We start from the raw sequence: 27,970 nt of genomic DNA on the forward strand, positions 1-27,970 counted from the left end.
CCTGTTGACTTTGGTTTCTGTCTCAGTTTATAAATGTGTGTGTTGCTGCTTGATCTATAGCATCATCAGAATTTCTCCTCCAATGCCATATATGTTTTACTAAAAATTAGAGATGTGGCATTCATCATTTGGCTAGTGCATAACAGGTTGTCTTTTTCTGATTTCTCCACTGATAATCCAAAGAGATGTACTGTGGCAATAATAAGTGTTCTAACCCTAACACATGCAGTATTACTACGGATACGCTCTATTGAGTGACATTTAAAATAGTCCCCAAATGCCTGAAGAACGTGTCCTTTTGTTTTCATTGCAGGAGAGAGTGGGAGGGTTATGGTGGAGTAGAGTGCTTTACAGAAATCGGGATGTTTGTCAATTCTGCTTGACTTTTGAGATTAGAATGCGTTCTTTTGGCAACTTCTCTGTGCAAAATGAAAATACCAGGGTATTCTTCCCAAGAAATCTTGATTGATCTTAATGATAACTAATCCAATTTAGATCAGGGAGTTCAGGTGGAGTTCTGCCGTGTGTCCTAGGTCAGTGCTGACCTGCTTTCTCCCCTCTGATCCTAGGCCCGCTGCGCTCCATGGTGGAAGATCTGCAGTCGGAGGAGTCGGATGATGATGACAGCTCCTCCGGAGAAGAGGCAGCAGTCAAAGCAAACCCAGTCAGCCGGGATTCCAGGTGGTACCAAATCACGAAGAAAGATGTTTGCTGTCTCTTTGCCCTCCATGTTTGGTATTTTTGCATGCCCTCTGTTTGGAGGAATCAAAGTGACAGGGCTGTGCGTGAGAGGAAGGCGGGAGAGAAGAAGCGAATGAGCAGATGTGTCGATGAAAGCAGCAGGGTGAGAACAGAATTGGATAAGGAGAGATCACTGAAGCTGAAAGAGGGAGCTACTGGGAAGTGGTGTGTGTTGAGCTTGCAGGTGTTGGTGACTGAGCCCCTTAAAATAATCACCTAATTGTCATCTTCAGATCTCTGGTGAGCTGAATGGTGTGTGACAGCTTTGATCTGCAGAGATTAGAGGAGTGTTGTGGAGGCTGTCGGCATGTGTGCTCTTCTTGCTGTGTCTTCACTGATGGCGCATGCAGGCAGTTGGTTACTTGACTCCTATGGGACTTGGTTAACAGCTGTTTCCTGCTTTTGTCAATGGAAATAGTTGAATTTCATCCTTCTCCCCTCAGGAAACACTGATGCAGCCAAAATCTGAAGTCTTAGGCTGAATATTTGAAACCAAATGCCTTGGCCTAGATAGCAGCTGCAAATTTTAAGTAGTGCTTGCGTTCACCAAAAAAATCTGTTGCACTCTGTCATTATCAGCTAAACAGGAACTGAGAGATTTTAAAGAGGTTTTTTTTTTTTGACCTTTAAGGGGATAGGTAATAAATATATTTTTCAAACTCATCAAAAGTAGGATACCTTCCTCTGTATGGCATGAGAATAAAGAGGAAATCTAGGTGAATGCTCTAGGTGATCCTACTCGGCAGGGGGTTGGACTAGATGATCTTGAGAGGTCCCTTCCAACCTCAGCCGTTCTGTGATTCTGTGAAATCTCAGACGTGTCACGACATAGCAGAAACACCAAATAGATACATTTTTTTATTGCTTGGGTTCTCCGTGGAGATGTTGACAAGCCTCTCTTGAGCAAATACTCTGTTTTGAATGAATTCCCACAAAAAGCAGTTGCCATTTGCAAAAATCAGGTGGTACTTGGTTATTCGAAGGCAACGCGAGTATGGGAGAGCTGAACTGCTAGCTGTAACGTGTAAACTAAAGCTGTCTCTTTTGCCTGCCCAGGAAATGGAAGATGGCAAAGGTGATGTCAGGTGTGGAAAAAGGACGTTCTTGGGAATTACAGATTGACTTTGTCTCAGACAATTTGGTAGCCTGTAATAAAGAACAGAAAGAGCGGGCATTGTTTCTGTTTCACTTAGCTGTCAGCTGAACCACACACAGTTAGATATGTTTCCCGTTGCCTGTTGACGCTAATTCTGTGCTCCTTGTTTTTCAGACTGAGCCTTAGCGACAGTGATAGTGATAACAGTGCGGACTCCTGCCTGCCAAGTCGAGAGCCGCCTCCTGGTCAGAAACTGCCCGCAGCAAATAATAAGGTATTGCATCCTATGTGCCCGTGCAAAATTGCTTTCCACCAGTGCTGGTTCCTGCATCGTGTTCAATCCGTGATGCTAGTTCTGGCTTGCACTGATGCTTCCCTTATTTCGCTTTCTTCATCAGAGAGGTAATTTCTCCTGATTCAGTGCTGTGCATCCAAACCATTAAGCCATCATTTTGTCTGAACTACTTTTGGTCCCTGATGTTGATTTGTTTTACCCTCAGGCATCTGGAAGAAAAAGCCCAGAGTCTTGTAACAAGCCAGAAAAGATCCTGAAGAAGGGAACGTACGACAAGGTATGTTTGAGAATTTGCGTATCATGGAACTGTTGGATGCTCGCTAACATTTCTCTGTAGAAAATAATTCGAGCCAGCCTAGCATGTTCAGATTATTCTGCCTTGGCAGGTTAATGGCTTGAGTATAATGAAAAACAGATGCTGAAAGGATAGACTTTGGAGAGTAACGCTAAAGAAATTGTGTATATTAGATAGACCCCCAGGTCTTTTCCATGTGCAAAATATTAAAATTGTTCTATGCTTGCCCTTTGTCTGAACCATTGGTGTGGCCACTGCTGCAGTGGTGAGTGCTTCTTCATTAAAAGACAGTTTTCATCTGTCTTTGATCTTATAAATTAAGGATTTTTTCGAGGCTCTACTTTGCTGTTATAGTTGAAACCTTTGTTCAATGAAACTCCCTTCTTTTCTTTCCTCCAGGGAGAGTCAAGCAGTGTATGTTCTCCTAAAGAATGGCTGACGTGCAAGCAAATAGTCGAATCCCAAGTTGTCCAGAAAGTCGTCCCCCCCCCCCCCCCCCCCCCCGTGATTTTTCTCATAAATCAATTAAGCGGGAGCTTAATACTTCTTTCTAATCACGGAATCAATCTGTAGCTCTCGTACTTTCCTGTTTTAACACATTTTCAACGGGATAACAGATCACAGGTTAATTGCTTAATGTTAGGTTTAAGTGTGATCTTGGAGATACTTGCATCTGAGTTTCCTGCTGGCTACAAAATTTTCTGCCACTGAATACTGTTAAACATAGCTGAGAGGGCTTATCTGAGAAAAGGTTTGTAGGAAATGGTATCTTTTATTAGACTTCTTAATACAGATAGAACGGGACACCCGTGAGAGCCATTGAAGAGAGAGAGAATGCCTGAAATTGTCACCAGCTTTTACAACTGTCAGTGTTTTTATAAAAGATATTAGCTTTTCCAGAATGTATAGCATTCAATACTATTTGGGTGTTTGGGGAAAAATGCTTTTTTCTGTGTAGACGTGCTAAGGAGGAGCATGTTTCACAATTTTTTTTGCCTTGGTACAATTACATAAATGAGTTCAGCTTTGCTGATACGTACATGAGCAACTCTGGGCCAGCTTTAGAGATTAAGAGCCTATCCCCTGTGAGCAATAGTGTGCCAGGAACTTGCCTTGTTGGCTGCTTAAATTAAAAAACAAAACCAATGACACAAAAACAACCAAACAAACCCATGTATATGAACAATTAAAATGATACTGAGCTTGTAAACAATCCCGCATTTCCCATTGTGGTGTATGGAAAACTAACTGGGAACAGAGCGCACTCAATTTTTTTTTCTCACCTGAGCACAAATAGGTGCCCAGATTGCTAGGGTGTTGATCACGGAGCATTGGTGCAGGTGTCTTCAGGTAATGGGTAGTTATTAGTACAACCCGCTGATGAAGAACTTGCTCTGAAGTTGACCTTGTTGAAGGATTTCACCTTGTTGAGGTCCTGTAAGCTCAAAGTTCTTGGCAGTGTCTTAAAGCTGGTTACAGGTGAGCTCAAAGGTTCTGATCATGTCTTAAAGCTGGAGGCAGGTGCTTATTTATTGGTGTCATTTAATAGCCTAGTTGTTGGTATTCAGACCATCTGTATTTCCACGAAGTCTATAGTCCCCCAGTCCTTGATAGAGGAGGCAGTAAAAAAAAAAAAAGGGGGGGGCCGGGGGGGTAAAGTTGAGAATAGGAACATGTGTGAAAGGGCCTTGAGTTCCTCTGATCCTGGCTAGGAAAGTCACTTTGGCAGCTGTACAAACATGCCGTGTATGTCACTGTTTCTGTTCATGCCTCCCTTACAGGCCTACACTGATGAATTAGTGGAGCTTCACAGGCGACTAATGGCACTACGAGAGCGCAATGTGCTACAGCAGGTAGAGATCATTTGTCAGCTTTCTGGCAGGCCGTTGTACTCTGGTAAACTTGGTGTCCAAGGGTCTCAGGCAGACCCCTGTGACCTTTCACTTGCCTCTCCTTCATGAGAGGGTCTGGTTTACTTTGAAAGCAGATACATAGAAAAAAAATCAGGTGTGCATGCAATGCTTTTGTTGGAAAAGGTACAGAAGCGTCCATCTTCCTCTCGTCATCCTGCTAGCTGTCCCAAAGCTGGGCAATCTCAGTGTAACTGAAAAGGAAGCACATGCCCAGGTCACCTTCCAGACTGAGCTAGTCAGGAGTGCAGGAAGAGCTGGTTTGCTTTTCTGGGCGATTTCCTTCTTGCGAGAGACACATGTCCCCGAGGCTTTTCTAAAGGGATAAGAGGAGGACTGGATGGGTTGCTTTGTATCTGCTGGCCCTTCCAGTGTACTTAATCTTGATGGGCTCTCTCTATATGTTGTTGCTTGTCTCCTTTCTCTACAGATTGTAAATCTCATTGAGGAAACCGGGCATTTTAACGTTACCAACACAACCTTTGACTTTGACCTCTTCTCCCTGGATGAGACAACCGTCCGTAAGCTGCAGAGCTACTTGGAAGCAGTAGCAACATGACGCTTGGCCTTAGAAGCAGGCTGCTTTTGAAACCAGAAATCCCGTTTATTGGTACCAGGAAACGAACCCATGGAACTAGGCCTTCTTATTCTCTCGATTCACCCGAAGCACTGCCTTAGAGAACAGCCATGCTCTATGAATGCACAGCCAGCTGCACTTTCTTGTAGGCTTCAAACAAGCACCCGTATTGCTGAGTCTGTCCTCCCTAGCTTCATAAGTCCACTTGGGCACAGGTCCTGAGTAGAGCAAAAGACGCGCTGCACCTAGCTGCAGCGCCGATACTTCTGGTTTTACTTCAAGAAACTGTGTTTTAAGAACAGATTTTCAGGCGTCTCGGAGAGCTTAAGAAGTGTGGACGATGTTTTCTTCACTAAATCTTGGGACCAGCCTGCCTGCGGAGCTCTAGTGAGTCCGATTTCCTCCAGCTCTGTGATGAAGCATTCGTGACGTGTAAGCAGGATTGGCTTTTACAAAGCTAGCCGAGAGGCTGATGGTGCAGGAGGCTTCCCAGGGGTCTTGTTGGTCTGTTGTGGGGGAAAGTGGACAGATTCCAGGTTTGATCACTTGCAAGTTCTGCCGCAGTTTGGTACAGAGCGCTGCTGTAATTTGGCTCCCAACTCCTGCAGGGCATCGTTCCACACGCAGGACCTTACTCTGTTTCAGCTTCCTGGAGAGACCGTTCGTGCTCTTTGAAGAGGCCTCTCGAATCTGCTGTCTCCCGCTGGGGTTTTGAGACGTCTTGTTTGCTGATCTGAGCTCCTAAACAAAGTCTCACTCCTTTCAGTCTGCTTTAACTGTAATAGGACTACAAAACTGTAAGCTGTATATTTTATATATATATTATATATATGTATGTACTGTATGTATAAGAAGGGCCTAGTTGGGTCTTACGATTTTAAGGGTGTGTTTTTCTGTTATGTTTTTTAATGGCTATGGCAGGGGAAGGGCGCTTAATAAGATTTGACTTGTTTGTTAAAATGCCTCTTGTGGACAATTTTTAGTGTATGAAAGCTGAACAGCAATCTTCAAAGCATTTTGTGCTCTGAAAGGGACTCACCTGTTGTCTTTTTCATTTGTCAGTGTTTAATAACTTTGCCAAAATATGTGATTGGTTTTGTTCTATGTTCTCAAAGAGGAATCTCCTACAGTGGCCCCTATAGTAGTGGCTGTACTTTGGGAAAACCAAAACAAGGGGGAGTTTTATTTTGGGACGCATCTGGAAAACACTGATGTAACAACCAAGTGAAATCAGGTTTGTTTCCTCCTCCCTCTCCCCTCACCTCGCACCTGCTCAAGAAATGGCAGGAAACAGTGAACACTAATCCAGAATCTTTCATCTATCTCTAGTTAAACTAGCATGGACTTCAGGTGTTGTCTGTATGCTGGCTGGGTGTGGGGAAAGTCCTGTAGCTCCTATCAAAACTGTATTACACTCCTGTTTCCTAAATCCAGTATTTTTTATTTTTGAAGAATGCTTCTTTTTTTCCAATCAGTGTGTAAGCTTTTGCCAAATGTTAAGTGGCTGCTGGCAGTGAGGAGGAGAGCAGCAGTTCTGAGGAGCCCTCTGCTCATGAACGCATCTCCTGTGTCTGTAAGAGCCCCGTGTGGGAACTGGGGAGTTGCATTGTTCCTGGGTTTGCTGTCCCTTCTCCATCATGAAATCGCAATCCCTTGTTTTGGGTTACCCCTTTCTTTATCATGGAAATGTTGCAACTAATCAACTTAAGTGGCAATATGATGATAAGCTTGTTTGAGTTGGGTCATGTTGACCCGATTCCCATTAATTTTGTCTTTGTACCATCTTTCATGTGTCTCGTGTGTGTATATACATATATATATAAAAAAAATAATCAAGCTCATGCCAGGTGCGTACCCTGTCACAACAGTGATCTCAGCTGTTTTTTTCCTGATGAACAATGCCAAGCCTGGATAGAAACCCTGTGTGCAAATGTACATTGAGGAGGTGGAGGATGGCTGGAAGAGGAGGAGCTGCGATGGCCTTGGTTGGCAGCGAGTGCCGCATGCTGGAGGACAGCAGCCGCAGTCCACGAGCGTTCACGGATTCGCCCGTTTGCGGTGCCAGGCGCGGTGGGTACGCTTGAACTGCTCGTGGTCCCTGCTGGGTCTGTGGCACGGAGGAAGCGAGTCTTGCTTGGCCGCCACAGCCCCATGCTGGGCTCCCTGGGCACGTGGAAAAGCCCCTGGCACGTGGTGCCTCCTGCTGCCAACGGGCAGGGTTGGTGACACTCCCCTGTCCCCGAAGGTGCAGAACAGTGCTGGTGGCTAGCCCAAGCCTGAGATCTCCCTAGGTCTTTGCTCCTCTCCGCTGGGGTAATTAACTCCTATAGCTCTTGTGTCCGTGTTGCCCACCCTGGCAGTGTTTCTCCTGGGACTATCAGTAGCCTGCAGAGTAACCACAAGGGACTGGAGGTGCCACCACCCTTGTGTCCCCTTCGCATGTTAAGGTCTGAGGCGTCACCGCTGCCAGCTAGTCCAAGAACACACGTGGGAAGGTGTTCCTGAACTCGGCTGGAGGCGCATGGGGCTCCTGCCCAAGGCTGTGGCATCGTCCTGTCCTGGAACCGACTTTATTCGTGAAGTCTAATGAGCATTGATGGGAATTTTGTTTTTATAAGAAGTATTTTACACATGGATTTTTTTAGACTGTTTATAATCTCCTTGAAAACCCGAAATAGGATTGTTCCCCCAGCAATAGTTCTCCATTGTGTGCACATGCTGATTTGTTACTAAAAGGTTTCTTGCAAGTACTTAGTTGTTCTACAGAGTTGTTGTTTTTTGGGGTATGTGGTAGCATTGGGGACCACAGGAGGAATGACTCTGCAAACCCAAGATTTGTCAAATTTGGGCCTCATCTTGTGTCCCCTTCTAGTTACATATGAACGAGTTCCCTGTGTAGATTCTCTATAGGCTGGCTGAATGCTGTTCTGAACATGCCGTGTACAGGTATTTGTGGATAAAGTGTTTGTTCTTGTGTCACTCTTGAGAGCATGGATGGATTATTGTACAATAGGAAGGAGGGGGCAGTGCTGCAGTCAGCATTGCTTCAGGTCTTCGAGGATGTGTAGTAGCTTGCATTATTTAAAAAAGGAAAAAAAAAAAAGAATCCAAAATTGACTTCTAGCCATAATGGTTTTTCCAAGGAAAATGGGCAGAACTGTTACTTTTCTGTGTCCTTCATCTTGTTACTGAAGGCATGAACAAGTGCTGACCAGTCTGAAGGCTTTCAGAGTTGTTCAGAGTTGCTTTGAATTGAATCGTGTTGGAGGTAAGATCAGGACACAGCTTTTCCTTTGTCCTTGGCCTTTGTATTTAAAGGGCAAAAGAGGGGTCAGGAGTGCTTTCCTGTTGTCTTGGTCTGGTATGTATTAAGCCTTGAGGCTTTGATTACTGACATTTACTATTAAGATAAAAAAGAAAAAAAAAAAAGGATAGGCTGGCTGGCTCTCAGAACGCCAGCTCAGGAACATTGGATACGTTGGTGATGAGACTGGCTATGCTGTGGTCAGGCTGAATACATGGAAGTGCAATGATTTTTGCCACCAGTTCTTATACTGCTGTGTGTGGTGGAAGCATCAGAACTAGCAAAGAAATTGATGCAACAATCCAGAAACAAGTTTTTGTCAGATCTTGAGAGTATTTGATGGTGAGAGGTTTAAACGTCCCCTCTGGAGCTTGCCCCATCCCATTCCCTTCGAGCAGGGACCCAAGTGACTCTGGTTCTGCAAGCCTCAGCTGTCACATTCTCGGATGCACTAGAGCGCGGTCAGTGTACTTGGAGCATCTCTGCGCTAGCCCAGCTGCCTGCCACACGCTGCTTGGCACGCTGATGCTAGAGACAGCCACTGTACACCTGGTGTGAGTATTACTTCGAAACAGATGAAAAATGATTGGTGTTGCTTTCATGGGGGCATGAAATAGCCATCAAAAACTGAAGAGATGAGTTTGCACTCCTAAAGAAAATGTAAGTACTTCAACTTCTAGATAATTTTTAATTGTATTTCTGCCTAGAATCAAGGTATTAAATACCTTGTCACTTGAGGATTTTAAAAGTTGTGTTGGGAAATGAATTCTTCACTCGGCTGTAAGAAATTCAGCTGGCCCAAGACTAACTTCAAGATTAAAAAAAAAAAAATCATGTTTGTAATACATTACAGGATTGTTTGTCCTGAATTTTAAACCTTTTTGTTAAATTTGTGGAACTATGGAGGAATTTTCTAGAAAAAGTGAAATAAAGTAAGATGGAAAAGTAAAACTTCAATTTTTTTGTTGTTTTGTTCATTGTTTTGCTTCTCTGTGGACAGAAGGCTTCCCCCCAGCACCTCGTTACCTAAATGTTTTCTGTCAAAACAGAAGCTGTTCTTGCTGGGGGCTGAAGGCAGCAGTGCAGGCGTGGGGCCCTGCTGGGCACAAACCAGGGCTGTGCAGGGTGGAGGAGCTGCTGCAGGGCAGCAGGAACAGCAGCAGGGCCATGCCCCTCCTGGGTGCAGGGGGCAGCTGTACAGCTTGATGTCATCCCCCACCTGGTGGCAGCCAGAGCGCTGTGGTGCCTGCAGTCTCTCACACACAGCTCAGCGAGGCAGAGCTCCAGCTCGGGCCTTCCTCTGCTGCAGGCTGTGACAAATTCCCATTCTGCAGACTCTGTATTGTGTTGCTCTCCTCTCTCTCCTGCTGAGGGCAGTGTCTTTGAGCTCACTACTTACAGAGAAGGGTTCTTATAAAGCTAGCTGTGGTAAGGGAGAGTTGCCTTTTGCTGCTCCCCACCCAGACACCACAGACCTTGATCTCAACAACTTGAGCACTGAGCATTGTTTTGCAAAAACCACTGAAGCATTGAGACACAAACTGCAGAGTTTATTTATTAGGCATTTCTCTGAAAGTCAAGACATTGCAGACTCACGTAGCTGAGAATACAGCTGCACAAGAGGGACTGTAGGGCCAACTGTGCATTGCCCATACCTCCATGCCAATGCTGCAGGCAAGTGCGCAAGTGGTATTTCACTGAGCTGCTTGCTGGGGTAGTGAGTCCAGACCAAACTGTAAAAACCACCCTGCCCTGCGGTCCCACAGCAAGGTTTTGATACCAGTGCTGCAGGTACAGAGCCAGGGCCTTGCAGCTCATTTAAGCTATTTGCATTATTTAATAGTGTAGTTGCTTCTCCCCTGCATGCCACTTCCAATCAAAGCACCTGACATCTCTGGCTGCTCCTCCTTTGTCCAGGGAAACAATATCCAGAATCAGAGTACAACTGTTCCACTTGTAATGATTTCTAGTTTGAAATAAGCAATTTTACAAGCTATCCTTCATTTGCTAAGGTGATTAAAGTCCCTCCAGGTAATGGGCATACAGCAATAAGCTTTGCAGAACCACCCGTGGCCTTCAGGAGCTATTGTTGACGTGTACTTCTGCCCAGCTTTGCTGGAGGCTTCTAATGACCTCGCTGTGGTGGGCCTTCACAGTGGCTGGAATGGGAGATTCGCCTGGAGGACTGAGCAGCCCTGTAGCAATTCAGCGCCCTCTGCAGGCTCCACTCCACACGTGTACACATCCTGCTTCTGGAACCCAGCCCCACAGCTCTGGAGTTCCACCTGTTCCAGGATGCTCTAAACAACATTTCTCTGATTGTAAGCATACAGATAGGTTACACACACATACACAGCTTTTCAAATAATCCCTTTGTGGAATGCTTTCAGAACACAGTCCATGTATACTACTATAGCACTATAATTTATGGCTTCATAATAACTCAAGACACTGAAACATTCAAAATATTGCACAGACAAACCCAGTAAACCCCAGGTTCCACATACAGGCTTAGGGTGTGTAGTCACACAGCATTTGCCTTGTTTGACAGAAGACAGTTTGTCGGTAAAGAGATTTAAAATAATTCAGATGTCACCAGCATGCAATTAAACATGCATCAAGGGAAAAAAGAAGTATACCACTCTAAAAAGAATCTGCCTTCTCCATGTATCAGGAAAAATGCAGTTCCTGATTGTTTTACATTCAACTCAGGAAAAGAAAACTTTGGTTAAGACAACACACTATGAACTTATAAGTTAAATGCATGGCCCTCATAAAAAAGGAAAAGACAAATGCAAAGCAGACATATTCAGGAATATCTCAGCATTTGAATATACACATAGGAAACCGGGCACAATCAAACTTACTGCAGTAAGAAGGCCAAAAAACATACAGCTAAGCAATTCAGGGAGTCTGCATGATAGCCAAGCCTCATTTATTTCAACAGAACCCACTGACTCCTTCACGGGAAGCCTAGGCTGACAGCACACTCACACAACAGGGAAAGTTTCTACCACGTCACAAAGCTGCCATGTTACCGCCTAAGAGCGTTCTCTGTTGTGGTCGGCGTATCCATATAAAACTGATCGATTTGGTCTTTATACTTCTGTGCCACCACTGGTCTCTTCAGTTTCATTGTTGGGCCTGTGGAAAAACCACAACATGGGGCTGTAATGGTGGCAGCGCTACAGCAGGCGTCATTTTGAGGCATAAATCAATATTAGATTGAAGCAAGCCTGGAGGAGGCTTCAGAGCATGTGAACAGACATTGACTTCTAAATTGCTCTTTGTGATTAACAACACCTCCCTTCCCCCATGAACAGAAACAGCACAACCACCCTGCAACCGGCAGCACATTCCCAAGAGTACGGACTGCTGAGCTCAGTACCACCAGGCAGGGTCAGGAAGTCCCGAATAACCCATCCCACCTTCCCTGGCACTGTGACGTGCTCCAGCCACAGCAAGCAAGGGCTGGGGGTTCACAAGGTAATCCCCAGTGCCCCGCGCACTACTCACCAAGCTCTCCACCAAAGAGAGAGAAGTCCTTCTCCAGAATAACCCACTTCTGGACTTTCTGAGCATTTGAGACAGCTCTCTCGTTGACTGCTGAAATTCCCTTCTGGATAGCTGCATAGATAGCCTTGTCTTTGCTGCTTATGATTTCAGAGACTTTTGTAGCCTTGCTGCCCAGTTTTTGGCAGAATTCAATAGCTTCTGGAGTGAGGTCATCTCCTGGCTCCCCACTTTCTACATCTATGTTGCACTGCAAGACAAGTCACTTTATATTGCTAAACACTTGATTCCCTTCGCAGTAATAAGCAGGGTACAGAACTCATCATCCAAATTCTTCCTGTGCTCTCCTAAATTAGGAGAGGATATGGCAGGATCCTGCCTCTGAGGCCAGAGCTTTACTTCCCTACACTCCACAGCAGCACCGCTGGCTGCTGGAAGACAACAGAGGCAGCACCTGACTCAGGCAAGTGCAGCAGCACCAGCTCCAGAGCCTGGCACAGCATCTCTTGCACAAGGGCAAGGAGGGTGGCTGTCAAGAGTCTCGCTAATGAGCAATTACCACTTGCCTGAGAAGCCACTAGCCTGCAGGGGCTCTCTGGTCCTAGGCAGAAGAGTCAGTAAAGGCCACCATGTGTCACTGTGGAGTTTAAAGCCAGCATCTTAAAAAGTCACGGACATCTCATTACTGTCCAGACATCTCTGGGAGATACTGAAATATGGGTAAGAAACACAGAAGGTTTCTTTTTTCAGTCTGACTTCTGTGTCTTTTAGTACCATTTCTTTCTGCTTTCTGTCTGATATCGTACAGAGATAAGCAGTTGCTCCAAACAGCAGAACCTTACTGTCTGATCAGATGGCAAGTGCTCGTTTTTTTGTACAGTTACAAGTGGTGTTTGCAGCTCAGCTGCAAGTCATGCTGCAAGATGCCTCTAGGCTCCAGCAGTCATCGCAGAACACCTAACAATCATCTTCCACACGGTATTAGATGCACGCAAAATAGTCTCTATGTCTTTTCAGCCCCATCCCTGGTAGATGCCCACCCTTTTATCCACTAAATAGGCAGAATCAAACCCACCTTTAGTGTTAGAAGCATAGCAAGGAATTTTGCTTTGTCTCCAACCAACATTGCATTGCTAATGATGGGAACGGCCTCTTTTACAGCATCCTCAATTGGAACGGGAGGAATATTCTCACCTCCTGCTGTGATGATGAGCTCTGGAAAAGAGCCAAATCTTGATTAATGCTTACAGCTCCCCTCTTCCTTCCTTCACAATCTGAAATGATTTTATAGTACCTTTGTGGCTACACAGATCAAATAATGAGTCCGTATCCCAATATCCAGGGAAGAAAGCAAACCAGGAAGACTCCAGCCAGGTGAGGAGAGATGAAACTAAGGTGTGCAAGCACACAGCAAAAGTTGCCTTAATGCTCCACAGATGTTTGCAGCTGGAGAACATGGGGTCTGGAGTATGAGCACCTCAGTACCATACCACAGCCACCTTAAGCTCTAGGGAATTCAAGTTGTTAACCAAGTTGTTCAGAAATTTGAGTTAAAAATTTGCTGAGGCAAAGCAGAGTTTTTAAAGCTACACACAGCATGTTATGGAGCAGAGATGAGCCTCCCTTTCTTGTCTGTCTCTTACAGATTTCTTAAAGCAGTCCCTTTGCATGACCATTTATCTCTTTTTAATGATTGGAGTCTTGCATGAAATTAGATTTGTTTGGTGTTGGTCAGAGCGGTGTCCCAAGAGCTGTGTTGCTGCAAGCCATTTTCAGAACGGCATTAAGCTATTGTTTTCCCTTACAGGTTAACTAGCAAAGCTAGCTGAAACCAGAGGGAGCTGGCAGTACACACAGCTGGACCCAGGCAGGTCCAGCACTGCATAACAAGTCAACGAAGCACTAACTACTGCCTCTGAAATCAGAGGATTTCTTCCTCACTCTGCAAACACACACTGGTTTCAGTGGTCAGCCTTCTCCTTCCATCACATGCCTTGTCACATGCTCAGTGGCAGCACACATTGCAGCCATATTCATATGAAAAACTTCAGAAGTAGTATCTAAAAGTAGTATCTTTCTGTGCAAGCCACAACCACACAACTACCAAGGTCTGACATATCGTATCATAGTACTGTGCAACCTCAAAACAAACAAGCGATAGGCTGCATTACCTTTAATTCTGCCAGTGATGTAAAGGAATCCATCTTTATCACACTTGCCAAGGTCACCTGAATGCAGCCAGCCATCCTCATCAATTGCCTCTTTGGTTTTCTCTTCCATGTTCAAGTAGCCCATGAAGATGTGCCTTCCTGAAAAGCAGATCTCCCCATTGCCATCTTCATCTGGGTTATGGATCAGTGTCCGGCAGCCTGTCATTTCCTTTCCACAGCTTAAACAAAGACAACACAAACCCAAAGCATTTTTTAGAATTATTTTTGCTGCTCAGCTACTGAATTTAAGAGTGAGACTGTAGAAGTACTCACTCAATCTGAAGTGTCTGAACCAAGCCAGGCAGGCTTTTATTACAACTGCTTCAGCAGGGAACTTTAAAACTTAAGACATCTGCCTACATGTAAGAAACTACAGGAAGTTGTTACTGCAGAGAGATCAGTGTTCACGCCCATGCTTTCCATCTATTGCTCTCAAGCACCTGAGCTTTGAGTTAGAAGATTTATGTTCTTGGTAGCTAACTTTTACTGATGGTAATATTCACCTTGCAGACTAAACACATGGGGACTGAACAGGCTGTTCAAAGCAACAGAGTAGTCTTAACGTCAAATGAATAAATGCAGTACGGTAAACTCTAACCTACATTAGTTACTGATTCTTTCTTCCCACAAATCCCTTGTTTCCTCCTCTGTTCCTAGAGAATCCAGGCCAAGTTAAATTTAAGTAACACTGCCGGTGCCTTTGGCAGATCTCATCGTCTGCAATACGTGGGCCAGAGGAACTGGCTCCCTAGCGACTGCTTACTGGCTGCAAGACTGGGGCTGAGCTGCATCAGGTGAGCCAAGCAAGCCAGATGCACCAGAAACCTTAAAGTAACTCTGTTCCTCCCAGTCAGCTGTGCTCCACTCACAAAGTTATTTACCTGGTAAACTTGAACGCGTGAGGTAGAGAGACTGTGTGAGGCCCAGAGCTCTCGCTCATGCCATACAGTTCATACACAGGAATGTTCAGACTTAAAAAGAATTCCAGCGTCTCTCTGGTTATTGGAGCGGCTCCGGAGTAGCACTTTGTGCAGCGATCCAGCCCAATGGCCTTTCGAACCTTCTTGTACACCAGGTGCCTGGCTAAGCGGAAGTTCACTGGGACTTCAGAATACCTGTGGAACAAACGTTGTTACAGGACCTCAGTCAGAAAGTAAAACTCCTTCCCATCCTCTTTCATCCATCTCCTATTTTGGCTTATTCAGTGAAATAGATAAATACAAATGACTCCTGCCTCCAGCCCTTGCTGCCCACCCTCTGGCCCCAGCACTACTTTTGGCTTTTAATGTCCACGAGTCAGGACTTTTATGTGGGATATAATTACTGATCCAATGCTAAAGCTCTAACATTCGTAACACCCCTTAAGTGTAGCTTTTAATTACCCGTTCATCCACTTCAGGTTTGTCTGTAACCCGACTTCCTTGGCCCACGATGCCACTTTTCTTTTGAGCATTGATGATTTTGCACCAACAGATTTCATTCTTTCTTCCATTTTTTCCCAGACACGAGGAACTCCCAAAAACGCAGTTGGCCTCACCTCCCGCAGGGTGTCTACCAAGGTGCCCTGAGTGGAACAGAATTTTATAAGGCTTTCAAAAGAGATTTTGTACAGATACCAGATCAGCACTGGCCACTAGCCAAGACCTACAACTACTCTTAATTTTGAGGAATTGCTCATTTTCAACTGAAGTGTTGCTGCTGCCGAGCGCGAACAAAGCAGCACTGGGCAATACCAGTTTTCTTCCTGCCATGTTCCACAAGTGAAAAGAGCCCCAGAAGCATTCACATTCCACAGTGGTTCTGACAAGACAGCAAGGGTCGATACCCTCAGTGCCCATGCTGACACAGCATCAGGACAAGAGTCGTTCTCTTTCCAGAACACAGACTTAATGGTGGTGGCATTTTGCAATATGGACAGAGCAAATACAAAGCTGTTGCTCAACCAAGCTATCAGGGCAGAGAACTGGTGTCAGGTGAGTCACCAAGAAGCTCCTAGTTGCGAAGTGCTTGGTCAGCTCATCATCCTAGCTTGTAACACGGAGTCAAAAGGCAAAGGTCAGACTGGCCACATTCTTCAAACCAATTGACCCTTAAATAGGAGCAGTCTGCCACTGGACAAATAAACTAAGTTATCTCATGATTCTGAAGGCTGTGTTAAGTCAGCAAGGTTTGTTTTAAAGTGCACACCCCTAACCACAAGCAGGTGGACAAACATAAGTTTTTTTTGTCTTATGTTTTTACCTTTAATGCATCTGGCTGAGCAAAGAAAACTTGTGCTCCAAATGTAATTGATAACCAAATATCCGTCATCTGTGCGGCAACATGACTGAGAGGCAGATAGCTGACCACCAGCTCTTGCTTTTCTGTAGCTTCTGCCAGCGTTATGGAACGTCCTGCTGCTAATGATGTCCATGTCAACTGTTAACAAGAACACAACTCTATATTAAGTGGCAGCCCTTCTGAGCAGGTACAACACAGAATGTGCAGCTCACGAAAAGAGCCTACAGCTTCCTGTGATCTTCAGATCAGGCACGTTCTTCAGCCGATCTCTGCAGTCCCTCAGCACCTACCTAAGGTCACAGTTCTTAGAATGGGCACCTACACAAAGAGATACTTACGTTGTCATGACTGAGCATTACTCCCTTTGGCTGTCCAGTTGTCCCTGAGGTATATATTAGCGTACAGCACTGGTTAGGCTTCTGCGAGTCAATGATTTCACGGAGCTGAGCGTCTGGAACATCTTTGCCAAGGTCCATGAACTCTCTCCACTGTGTACAAAAGAAAAGAACTTGATCACTTTACACGCCAGTGCTGACAAATGAAATTAAACCCTTTGCTATACATGAAGAGAAGGGAACTGTTTTCAAAGTCCAAACCTGCAACAGAATCTGCCAGACCCACCGTATTTTCTGTCTGTCACAAGAGGCATGGCAAGAAACAGAAAGGGAGACAGATCTACCTTGAAGAAGCTTCCCAACTCTGTAGGCAACCCTGGCATTCACTGGGAGTGCCAAGCAGGAGTAACTATGGGACCTGAAGCTGCCTAGCAGAGGTCAGCATGCTAGCACCCTTCCCTTACAATATGGATTTGAACAACAGTGTACATCTACCACTTCAGCTAGGCAAGCGTTCCCTCACTGTAATCAACATAAACTTGCATTATTTATGACAGTCCTGTAGAAGGTGATGGTTGCTTGAAGCCATCAGCTAAACACAGCCGTTATTTACAAGCCAGTAAGATGCCCATTACTTACAGAATACAGGTTTGGTCTCTTCTCTTTTAGCTCTTCCCCATACTGGACAATAGCTTTCAAATGAGGTAGTTTATGCTGAACCTGTGTTAAGAAGAGAGATCCATGAGAAGGAGCAAATCCCCCTTGTTCTTTTTAAGCCGAAGTTACCCACCACTTAACATGCACCTGCTACTTGCCATTTGAAGTAAAGCTAAGAGAATCTCATTTGTCTTATTGAAAGAGAAGAGGGAAACCTCAGTAGAGACGGTAATGGTTTGGACTGGGATGTTGCCAGCCGACCTAGGGGATTTTTATTTTTTCATTTTGGCTTGTCATACTTTAAGCTCAAGGCTTTGCTACTCTGCGGAACCACCCTTTAACTTTAATGAGATTTAGCACAAGTGATCACTCATTGGGTTTGAACAGTGAACACCAAGCAGGCTCGATCGGTTCACCTCTGCTTTCAGATCCAGTATTCCCCCTCAGGTAGCTTTACCCTCCCGTATCTATCAACAGGACACAAAGCTTCCAGTCATTTAACAAGTGTATTTACTTCTAAGATTTTCTGCAGCTGTTTATGGTTTTCCACAACCGCAATGTTAGCACTGCTGTTCTCTGCTACATAATGACAGGCCTCAGGAGAGTTTGTAGTGTAGATACCGACGGCAAGACCACTACAAAAAAGAAAAGAAGAAAAAAAAAAAGAAAAGAAAAACACAGAATTAGAGGATAAGCAAAGCTGCTGGCAGGAAAAAAAAATCATACCAATTCAAACTTTAACAGAGGAAGAACCATAGGCAGAACATCCCATAAAGCAACAACGATAAGTGGAAAGCTTAGTTCCAAGAGCAAAGGCTCATTTCTGGTCATAGGTAGGGTCAGAACGGTGTAATGAATGGTGAATGGCCAAAGTGTGTCAGATGGAAGACAGCTATCACAGCACTGGATTTCGATACTCTGACCTTTTCCAACATCATATTTTAACCAAAATGCAAATAAGCATATTTTTGGTTTAACCTACTGTTCATTTTAAGAGAGAATGTGTTTTTTCTAGCTAAAATATGGTTTTTTTTTGTCTTATTAATTCATAATGAAGTAAAGAGAGTTTAGGTTCTAGCTATCCTCATTAAATTCAAATGTAAGCAGCACTTGTTTTGTTTTAAACCAAAAACACCTTCTCACATGAATAATGAAATTACTATCTGAAGGCTAAAGCAAAATGCATGTCAAGAGACAACACTCTTTCTTACCCTGCAAGGATAGCTCCAATGTCAGCAATAAACCACTCTGGAGAATTAAATCCCAAGAGGCACACTCCATGGAAACGCTCTAGTCCCAGCTGTAAACAAGAGATGAGATTACAGCAATCTTGTTTGTCCTTTGAAGAATGCTTAGAGTTAACAGAGGCTATGAAAATCCAGCTGCTGAAGTCCAAGCCTTTCAATCTGCTTCAGCTGTTCTCTGGTTTTGCACCAGAGACAGTGGAAGTACGTATACCGGAAGATCCCACAGTATGAGTGGAAGGGAAAAACAAACAAAAGAGTGGCCTTAACTTTAGGAAATAAGACTTCCTAATGATAACAAGAAGAACACATAACGTTGTTTTCTCTCTCTCAATCTGTCTTAACACCCAAGACTGTACAAGTACATGGCTCAGCCGGTTTGGTTATTTAAGTTGAATTCATAAGCGTTCCATTGAGTTTTTTCCTGGAAAGAAGAAAATTTACAAGCCTTATGAGGGGCTTTGTCCAGGTTTGCCACGTCTCAAATACCCCTCCTTAAAGGTTTTCCTAAATATTTTTTGTTTACTTGAATGTGGAAGCGATTTGTATGAAATTCAAACAAAAACACTGTAGTAATGACCAAGATGTTCATGGCATGTTCAAGTAATTCACAGAATCACAGAATATTAGGGATTGGAAGGGACCTTGAAAGATCATCTAGTCCAATCCCCTTGCCGGAGCAGGAACACCTGGATCAGGTCACACAGGAATGCATCCAGGTGGGTTTTGAAAGTCTCCAGAGAAGGAGACTCTGCAACCCCCCTGGGCAGCCTGTTCCAGTGCTCCGTCACCCTCGCCATGAAAAAGTTTTGTCTCATATTTAAGCAGAACCTCCCTCCTATGTTTCAGCTTGCACCCATTGCCCCTTGTTCTACCATTGGATGTCACTGAGAAGAGCCTGGCCCCATCCTCCTGACAATCACCCTTTACCTATTTATAAACATTAATAAGGTCACCCCTCAGTCTCCTCCAAGCTAAAGAGCCCCAGCTCCCTCAGTCTTTCCCCGTAAGGGAGATGTTCCACTGCCTTCATCATCCTCGTGGCTCTGTGTTGGACTCTCTCAAGCAGTTCCCTGTCCTTCTGGAACTGAGGGGCCCAGAACTGGACACAATATTCTAGATGTGGTCTCACCAGGGCAGAGTAGAGGGGGAGGAGAACCTCTCTCGACCTACTAACCACCCCCCTTCTGATACAGCCCAGGATGCCATCGGCCTTCCTGGCCACAAGGGCACGGTGCTGGCTCATGGTCATCCGGCTGTCCACCAGGACCCCCAGGTCCCTCTCCCCTTCACTGCTCTCCAGCAGGGCAGTGCCCAGCTTATCCTGGTGTCTGGGGTTGTTCTTGCCTTGTTCTTGACTCTACACTTGTCCTCGTTATACTTCATTAAGTTCCTCCCCGCCCACTCTCCCGACCTGTCGAGGTCCCACTGGATGGCAGCGCAGCCTTCTGGTGGGTCAGCCACTTTCCCTGTCACTTTAAGGCTCATCAACATTCAGAGAATTTGTAAGTGTAAGATACAGCTGATTCCAGCCATTTCAGCAGTTAAACTGCTGACCATGAATACGGAGTAGAATTCAACAAAAGCTCACCTTCAGAAAGCTTTTGGCTGCTTTACAGCACTCGTCATAGTACATCTTGTAAGTTAGCTTTATCCACTGGCCACCTTTCTTGGATGCAAGAGCATAATAGTCACCATATTTATTAGTAGCTTCCTGGAATAGATCATGAACAGTCTTTGGTGCCTCACTGCCTATGCCCTGCTCATCCATCCTCAGTCTGACTTCTCCATCTCGTTGTGTTGTCCACACACTGGAGGGAGGAGGTGAAGAGGCTGGTTTGAAAGAAAAATATTCAACATCTCATATTTAGAAATTGCTTTCTGCCATAACAGAAATATAAATACAAGTATCGAAGTAAAAGCAAATGCTAACAGCTCCCCCCCCCACCCTTTTCCCCCACTATTTTAGAACAAGACTCAGAGATGAAGCCTCTAAAGCACATTCAAAATTTTGTTTAATGTTTTCCATTTACCTCCCCTTCTAACCTAAATCTTCCTGTCACTTATTTCTTTATTATTAAAATAAATAGTACATGATTACCTGGTAGATATGCATTAGTGATACTAACTACTTTACTCCTTGGAGCACACCAGTGCTTTAAAGTCTATGTTCTAGAGGCTTCTGGACAGACTACCCCGCTAGTTGAATTCCCTCCTCCAACGTTATGGTTTTGTAAACTACTCTCTCATTTAAATAATAATTTTATGCACGTAACAGTAACTAAACATTCTTTCTACTTACATTTGAAACCAAGCTTGTTCATCTGAGATCCCTCTGTCTTAGTATCTTCAACTGTCTCAGTGTTGTAGACCTCAACAGCTCTGCGAGGCAAAAGTAATTAGCACTGGATAGACTTTAGCACACTGGATGAAGAATGCCTTAGCCATACTCACCCCATCACTGAATTACATTAAGCCTTGCATGTCAAGCAAAGATGAGTGGTTTCTGATGTTTTGTAGCTGGCTTTATTAATTTTACTAGCTCAGGCACCAATGAAACATGCCCGCCTCGGCAAGTGCGTGGTCTTTGCCTGCACTGCTTTTGAACATGTGTATGTCGCTCTAACCGTAAAACTAGCTGCAGAAGAACCCATGAACATGACATCCACGATGCAGCGATAATTTAATACCACAGGTCTGCTCTGCACGCCTGAAACAGACTACAGCAGTGAGAGAGGCGGGGACAGAAAGGGGCACACAGATCTGGTGCTTTTCTCCGATCTGCGCTGTGCGAGCCTAAGGAAGGCGGCAGCGCCCCAAGGCCGTGCTCCTGTGCAGCACAGCCATCACCCCGGTGACCCTGGGGAAAAACCCATAGAGATTTCCTGCAGAAAGCAAGGCCAGCTAAGAGCAGGAAATTGATTTAACAGGAAATCCTGTTCTTAGGTATTCCTAATAAAGTTAGTACATCAGGCTCGCGCCAGCTGTTTGTGCAGAAATTGAGCAGGCACTCTCAGACACATCCCCTCTATCTACTTCAGCTGTGCTCCTCGCAAGGAGTTTGCACTGTGGTATCTGTGGTTGCCCTTTTTACTTTCAGTCTTGCAAGAGCCATTAAAGCACCTCCTGCCTGCGTTTGTAGAACAGTGTTCTTCCTCTGTCCTTTTCCAAAACAGACTTTCTCAAAGCCGTAAGTGACGAGGATATGGAATAATTAAGTCACACGTCCCACTTCAGGCCATGAGTTGGAAGCCAGACCCTGTGAGATTTGCTATTCGAGTCTCCATGCTCTGCCCACCAAATGACATATCACACCTCCACGCTACAAGCAGACAACATTTGTTCCTCCACCCTGGGCAAACCGCATCTGTACCATCACCTTAGCACCAAGGCCCAAGCATTACGATTCTCAAGATCATACTCCAGAGAAACAAAGCTCCATCTTGCCTTGCCAAACAGCCCTGAGACGGGTCCTCTGCTCGAGGCCGTCATGGAAGCGTTTGTTTCTTCATGTCAGCACTAGGTATTCACTCTTCCTTCACTGCGACTTCTGGTGTGAAGTTTCTTCCAAGGTCTGATTCCTCGGTGGTCTTCCAGAAGGGGCCGCGTGCCCGTGACATCACAGACATCATGGACGGGGTGGCCGAGTCCTGTCTAACGGTGCAGCTCCCTGGCAGAAAGATGGCCTGCCAACTCTGCTGTCACTCAGCAGGACACGCCTGGTCCCACACGAACCCTTCAGCCTATCGCCGGCAGGGTGCCACCCAAGCCTCATAATTTCTTCCCCTTCTACTGGATTAAAGGGAAGACGAATCAGCCACCTTGTGAATTTCAGTCTAAGACGTAAGTTGCTTCCCTCCATTTTACATTTCCTCTGAACTTCTTAGGGGGTAATCAACTCATGGCTTTGCACATAGGATAGGATTTAAGGCATGGAGCTTTGACTTTGCTACTCCTGAGTACTGTCCAAAAGCAGAATCGCTTGTATCTAATCTGCAAACTACAAACCAGAGGTATGTAACTCAGCTTTCTTCTTTTCTCCAAAAAGGATTACAAGATCTTCTCTACTATGTATTTGCTCACTGTTACTGAGAACATTTTCCAACACAAATTAACCCTCAGTTACAGTAGTTCTGCATCATTTCTCCACCTGCTTTTGTGGACAAAGCATGGAAGTGACTCAGTAAAACGAGCAAAAACCCCTGCAGCTATTTCCGTTACAGTGAACCAAAAGTCATCTTTTTTTTCTTCCTCTTACTACATATAATTCCAACATAGCCCCCAAAAATTAGGTAAAGAGAGTCTTGGAAGTCTGTCAGCTATATCCTATCACACTGTGGTGAGATTTAGACCCTTAGCTACCAACCTACTCTTTATTATGAGGTTATTTAGATTTACTGCCAATCAGGTTGCCTAGATGGATAAAAATCAGCACAGGTACTGCACACAAGCTGTCCCCTAATGAGGCACACCTCTTGTTTACAGTACAGTGATGCTTCCCAACGCATGTAGTACTTGCTAGGTATTTCATATACTTGATCAGCGAGATTATAGATTCAGCTTTTGGATTTTGGAATTAGTTAAAAAAAAGTTCGAAATTTCTTCTAAAAATCTTAATGTCCCAGTTAATCTAAGTAAACACGCTAGAATATGAGCTGTACCCTATGTATACAGGTCACCACAGAAGAAAATAAAATCTTAAATTAGACAAACCTAGCTGAAGAGTTGACCAGTGCATCATCCAATGACACCTTGCAGTTTCCTTGAGCATCCACATTAAGATAAGCTGTGGGGACAGGTTCTGTAAGTGCCATACGTGCATCTGATTCACACAGCATTGTCCCTGTAAAAACAGTTTAAAATTAAAATAGAATCAAATACTACAGTGAAATCAGCTTTCATTGATGCAGCTATCTGACAAAGACAATTCCAAAGCAGATATGACTCAAGACTGCTGTATTTGTATGAAATACGGTAAATTCTGTAAGTGGATGAAGTGCCCTTCACATTAAGCTCGGCTTGTTTGAAAAGCCTGATCAGAATTAAGATTATGCATCCATTCTCACACCTGAAAATGAGCTTGACCATTACAGTTTTGAAAAAGCACCACGAGATTAACGCTTACATTTGCACTCTTTTGCCCCGAACGTTAAGGCTTAGCTCTCAGACCTCCCCCAAACCACCCACCGCAGGGCTCCGCTGCAGCCTTACAACGCATCGCCTCGCCTTTGTGCAGCCTCTCCTCCCGCAGCCTCTCCGGACGAGCAGCGACGTGTAATATCCTTTATTTTTAAACTAGCGCCCACGAGGCAGATCTGGAGCATCTTATGTCATGTGCTCTCTGCCTCGCAATTGGAAGCAGCCCGTCACCCCACACTGCCGCCTAATGAGGAAGCTCTGGCCCTGCGCCTGCCCGCCGCGCTCGGCTCTCGGGGTGCGGGAGCGTTGGGGTTCCTTTGGCTCCCCACAGCGCACCCAGGGCAGCTGCTGGGGTGCAGTGCCCGCTGCACGCCCGCTCCCTGGGGACCTAAAAAACTGTTCTGGTAAAAATCAGCACCCGGCAGCCGCTGCGCTCTCAGCGGCTCCTACGCTGCTTTCAGCGGGGGTTTCGTCACCCAAACGAAGCGTTTTCTAATCCTGAAAGCAACGTTGATTTTATGTAAGGTTTATATTCAACAGCCTTTGATGCTCGTCACTTGGCAGGCGGAGCTTTAATTGCTTCAATGAATTTCTAACTGATTGGAGATGAATCTTACTATCCTTCATCTTTTTAAAAAGAAGGTTTTAGCACAGTATTTCATACCGACATTAGACAGAGCAATTTAAAGCAGGCAATGTGAGGAGCACATTTGGCTGACTGATGACAGATATTAACAAAAGGAAAGAGCCCTTTATCTAATGAATCTGATATTAGCTAAGCTGGGGCTGCAGGAGGATGTGCCTGTGCAGCGTCCTGCCCCCAACAGCAGTGGGCGAAGGCACGGCCAGCCACAATTCCCAGCACACAAGCCTCCTTCTATCCCAAAAAAGCACATCCCCTCCTCCCGATTCCTCATCTACGCAAGGACGCGATGGTGCTCGATTTGTGCTCTGCTTGCTACAGGCTACGATTCAGACTGCAAAAATAGTTCAATTCACACGCAGCTGAGAGAGGCACATCTCCAAAACCCATCTCTAAAGCTCTGAGGTTCGTGGCAGACGTTGCCCAATGCCCCCATTCTAGACTACAGCACCGGAGCGGTTTATTTTGTTCTTTTGATAAGGCAGCTGCGAAAAAAGGTGCGTTATCTGCATTATCTGTACGGAGTAGCTTACTGCTAGCAGCAGTCACCCAGCCCGTGGAAGAGTGGGTTTCGTCCCCTCCCCAGCCTGGAGGAGCTCAAACCCACATCTAGAAGAGCATGTCAGTTTGCAGACGGCGTGGAGCCAGCCGGCGGCAGCACCACCACCCCTCCGTCTCTCGGGGAGTCCTGAGAGGAGAAAGAACTTACTGGAACCAGCAGCCACGGGGCCTGCCCCCGCTGCAGCGCACATCCCGGGGGTGACCCCGAGGACAGGGTGTCCCTGCTGGATCCGCAAGCAGGCTGGATATGGCACGCAGAGCACAGACATGAGGCTGCACAGCCTGCAGGTCCTGGGAGAAGCACCGCGGTTATCACTGCCTCCACCATGCCCAGCAGACTGGGTTTTTCAAGGAGAATCCACATGTCAGTGCCACGTGGCCCCCGACACCAAGAGAAGAGTTGCACCAGCACGCACAAGCAGTAGCGGAATTTTTGGACACTTGTGCCATGAAACATAAGCACACAAGCAGAAAGCTGAAGTGCAACCTAGCTGTGCAAGTTCTCTTTGTGAACACAGGCCACAGGGATCCCACAACGGTAGTTCATTTTCTGTAACAAATTTCGGTTAGAAACAAACCAACTGCCACTACATATACTCTGATCAGCTCTGCTAAGCAATGTAGCAACAGCCCTTCCTCTCGCGATGCTTTGTCACGTCCCCAGCTGCGCTACACAAGCTGCTGGAAGACAGGGAAGACGCACAGGCGCTCACCAGAGCCTGACTTGACTCTCATGGTAGCTCGATGGGCGGGTGAGCAGGATCAGGAGCTATCCTCTCTTGCCACACGCTGTTTCTAAGGGAAGTAACACACTAACATGCCACAGTTGGTAGGAACATGAGGAACACACACCCTAACAAAAGCCTGGTGAAAGCAACCGCCCTTGTAATTACAGCTGTGTGAAAGCTTAAGCCATCTGACTGCAAACCACCTTCTGCTTGGAGGGCGAGCTGTTTCCTGCAAGGGCTGGAAGGATGTGAACTATCCACAGAAAGCGCTGCAGAGCTGGACTGCAGGCACACTTGTGACAGCCACAGCTACAGAGGTGAACATTTTGTTTATAACTGAGCCTGAACGTGCCTTCACTCAAAACACACACACAGAGCCTCAAAAACAGCAGTTCAAGTTAAGCTTGCTGCGTGTGTTCATCAGTCATCCTAACATTTGCTAGCACAGGCCCCCTTTTCTCCCGGTTACTGTTTTATTTTCCTTGTGCTCATACGGGTAGCACCTCTGATCCTGTCCAGTTTTTGTTGCGCAAACCAGCTCGAGGAGACCGCCGCATTATCTCCCTCCCTCTCCAGCTTTCCACCCAAATTGAAACTTGACCTTTTTGTTTTCCCTGAAGATTTATTAAGTGAGGAAACAGCCGCCGAGCAACCCGCTTTTCCTCTCCTAGATAAACTTTGTTTTTGAAGAGGCAGTGTTATAAGCTTCTAAGCACCAGAAGTTTTCTCCGGGACAGCCCCGCTGACCACAGGCCACTGTGGTGAAGTGCTGCAGGAAAAGCACGGGGGAAATAAACCCCAGCCCCCGCAGGGTGAGCACACGATGCAGACTCTCGACGACTCTGCTGCAGTGCTTTCAGAGAGCTGAATTTCAGGTTAATGAAGCCGCCCATAGCAAGACCTTCAGTAAATAGGTTTAGCTATGGAAAACCTTCCGGCAGCCGGACCCACGGCTTTCCTGCCCCCAGAAGAGGGCCGGCATGTGCCAGCACCGCAGGGCCGGAGGGCTCAGCGCAGGGCAGAGCCCAGGGCACGCGGTCCCTCCGCCACGTCAGCCAGCACGTAACCGGCTGCTCCGAGTTTGACGCAGCTCGCTCCTCCAGAGCGCTGGGATATTTTCGGTGAATTCCCCACTGTGACTCACCAGAGGGCCGCTTTCTGAGTTCCTCTTTTCCTAAACTGCTATTCGTTTTCCTGCGTGATCTGCACGCAGCGGGCTGTGAAGGGAAATTCCCTCACACGCGCACAAGCAGCACAGAAATGAGGCACAGAAACGCGTTTTGAGACGCGGCAGGTGCGCCCCTGCCAGCCCCCACCGCACCCAGGGCTTTATTTCACCGCTGTTCGGGGCCAGCCAGGCCCGGACCTGGCGGCACCGCTGCTACCGAGGCATCCCCGCGCATTTCGGGCACGGCACCAGGGCACGGCTGGGGCTGGAGGAACCTCCGGAGACCGAGTCAGCATCCCCCCGGCCAGCTGGGGCACCAAGGCGGGCTCTGGGCGTCTCCACAGCGCGGGCCCCCGGAGCCCCCCCCCCCGGAGCCCCCCCAAGGGCCCGCTGCTGGCAGCCGCCCGCCCCTCCCCCAGCCCCCGCTCCCCTCACGCACGCCGCGCGCGCGCCTCCCCGGCCCGGCCCGCCCCGCGCACGCGCCGTTACCTCAGGAGCGGGAACGCGCGCGCGCGAGACGCCCCCCACCGCGGCTGCCGCGCGCCGCCACGCGGGGCCCCTTAAGGGCGCGCGGGACTGGAAGGGGCGTGGCCAAGAGCGGCGGGGCCACGCCCCCTCCTTCCGGGGGTCACCTGCGGTCATCGACCCCTCGGGGCTCGAGCCGGGAACCGGGGGGCGGGAGGGGGGCAGGGGGGAACCGGGGAGGGGCTGAGGGAGGGGGGCAGGGGGAAACCGGGGAGGGGCTGAGGGCTCCGTGCCCCCCGGAGCTGGAAGAGGAGAGCGGGGCGAAGCGGGGGCTCCCTCCCGGGCCCAGCTTTGTTTCTTTTTTTTTTTTTTTTTTTGTTGCCACAAGAAGAGCGGCGGCCGGGTCGTTGGCAGCTGCTGGCGCCCGGCTTTTCATTGTGGCGTTAGGCGGCCGGGCTGCACCCCCGCGTTAATCGCTGCTGCTGGCCTGCAGAGCCCCAAATTCCTCCAAACTGTGTTTCTTTTTCCTGCCTTTCCTACCCCGCAGGGCCATTATTCCCGCTGCTACAGGGTGGGGAGGATGCGGCTGGGCTCCTGCCAGCAGAGCGGGGCCGCAGCTGGGGCCGCAGCCGGTGCTGAGGGGAGCGGTGCTGGTGCTGCCAAGCCAGCCCTGGAGCCCCACATCGCAAGGCCCAGGGGCCGTTCCCCTCCCTGCCCCAGCAACCTCATCCGCTCCACGCGTGGCCCGGCCAAGCCCTCGCGTGGCCGTGTTTGGATCCACGCGGGGATTTACACTGCAGAGCGAGGAC

The 27,970-nt window shown here is 46.9% G+C and overlaps 2 protein-coding genes across 8 annotated transcripts in view; one reads left to right on the top strand and one right to left on the bottom strand.

The window, feature by feature from the left end:
• The window catches only part of MLLT1 (MLLT1 super elongation complex subunit), a 32,883-nt gene extending 23,708 nt beyond the window's left edge, over nucleotides 1–9,175 (top strand). For all 3 annotated transcript variants that reach the window (XM_083810578.1, XM_083810576.1, XM_083810577.1), the window contains exons 8-12: nucleotides 570–681; nucleotides 2,012–2,111; nucleotides 2,338–2,409; nucleotides 4,209–4,280; nucleotides 4,768–9,175. In XM_083810578.1, the coding sequence (XP_083666704.1) occupies nucleotides 570–681; nucleotides 2,012–2,111; nucleotides 2,338–2,409; nucleotides 4,209–4,280; nucleotides 4,768–4,896 (485 nt within the window). In that variant the 3' untranslated portion in view covers nucleotides 4,897–9,175. The remainder of the gene's footprint in view (nucleotides 1–569; nucleotides 682–2,011; nucleotides 2,112–2,337; nucleotides 2,410–4,208; nucleotides 4,281–4,767) is intronic.
• A 572-nt stretch (nucleotides 9,176–9,747) lies between these two features.
• On the bottom strand, nucleotides 9,748–27,328 carry ACSBG2 (acyl-CoA synthetase bubblegum family member 2). 5 transcript variants are annotated; one of them, XM_083810573.1, is made up of 15 exons: nucleotides 27,186–27,328; nucleotides 23,171–23,300; nucleotides 20,760–20,839; nucleotides 20,049–20,290; nucleotides 18,425–18,513; nucleotides 17,728–17,848; nucleotides 17,196–17,276; nucleotides 16,560–16,709; nucleotides 16,183–16,359; nucleotides 15,324–15,505; nucleotides 14,823–15,056; nucleotides 13,903–14,120; nucleotides 12,807–12,946; nucleotides 11,735–11,981; nucleotides 9,748–11,362 (listed from the first exon to the last, which is right to left on the bottom strand). In XM_083810573.1, exons 2-15 carry the CDS (start codon nucleotides 23,293–23,295, stop codon nucleotides 11,253–11,255), a joined length of 2,196 nt encoding a protein of 731 aa, XP_083666699.1. In that variant the 5' UTR covers nucleotides 23,296–23,300; nucleotides 27,186–27,328; the 3' UTR covers nucleotides 9,748–11,252. The 5 variants fall into 5 exon arrangements, with proteins under 5 accessions (XP_083666699.1, XP_083666701.1, XP_083666698.1 ...); XM_083810575.1 differs by lacking the exon at nucleotides 27,186–27,328 and adding an exon at nucleotides 26,673–27,004; XM_083810572.1 differs by lacking the exon at nucleotides 27,186–27,328 and adding an exon at nucleotides 23,669–24,091.
• Nucleotides 27,329–27,970: the final 642 nt, after the last annotated feature.

Source organism: Anser anser (assembly GCF_964211835.1).
Source record: "Anser anser genome assembly, chromosome: 25".
Lineage (NCBI taxonomy): Eukaryota > Metazoa > Chordata > Aves > Anseriformes > Anatidae > Anser > Anser anser.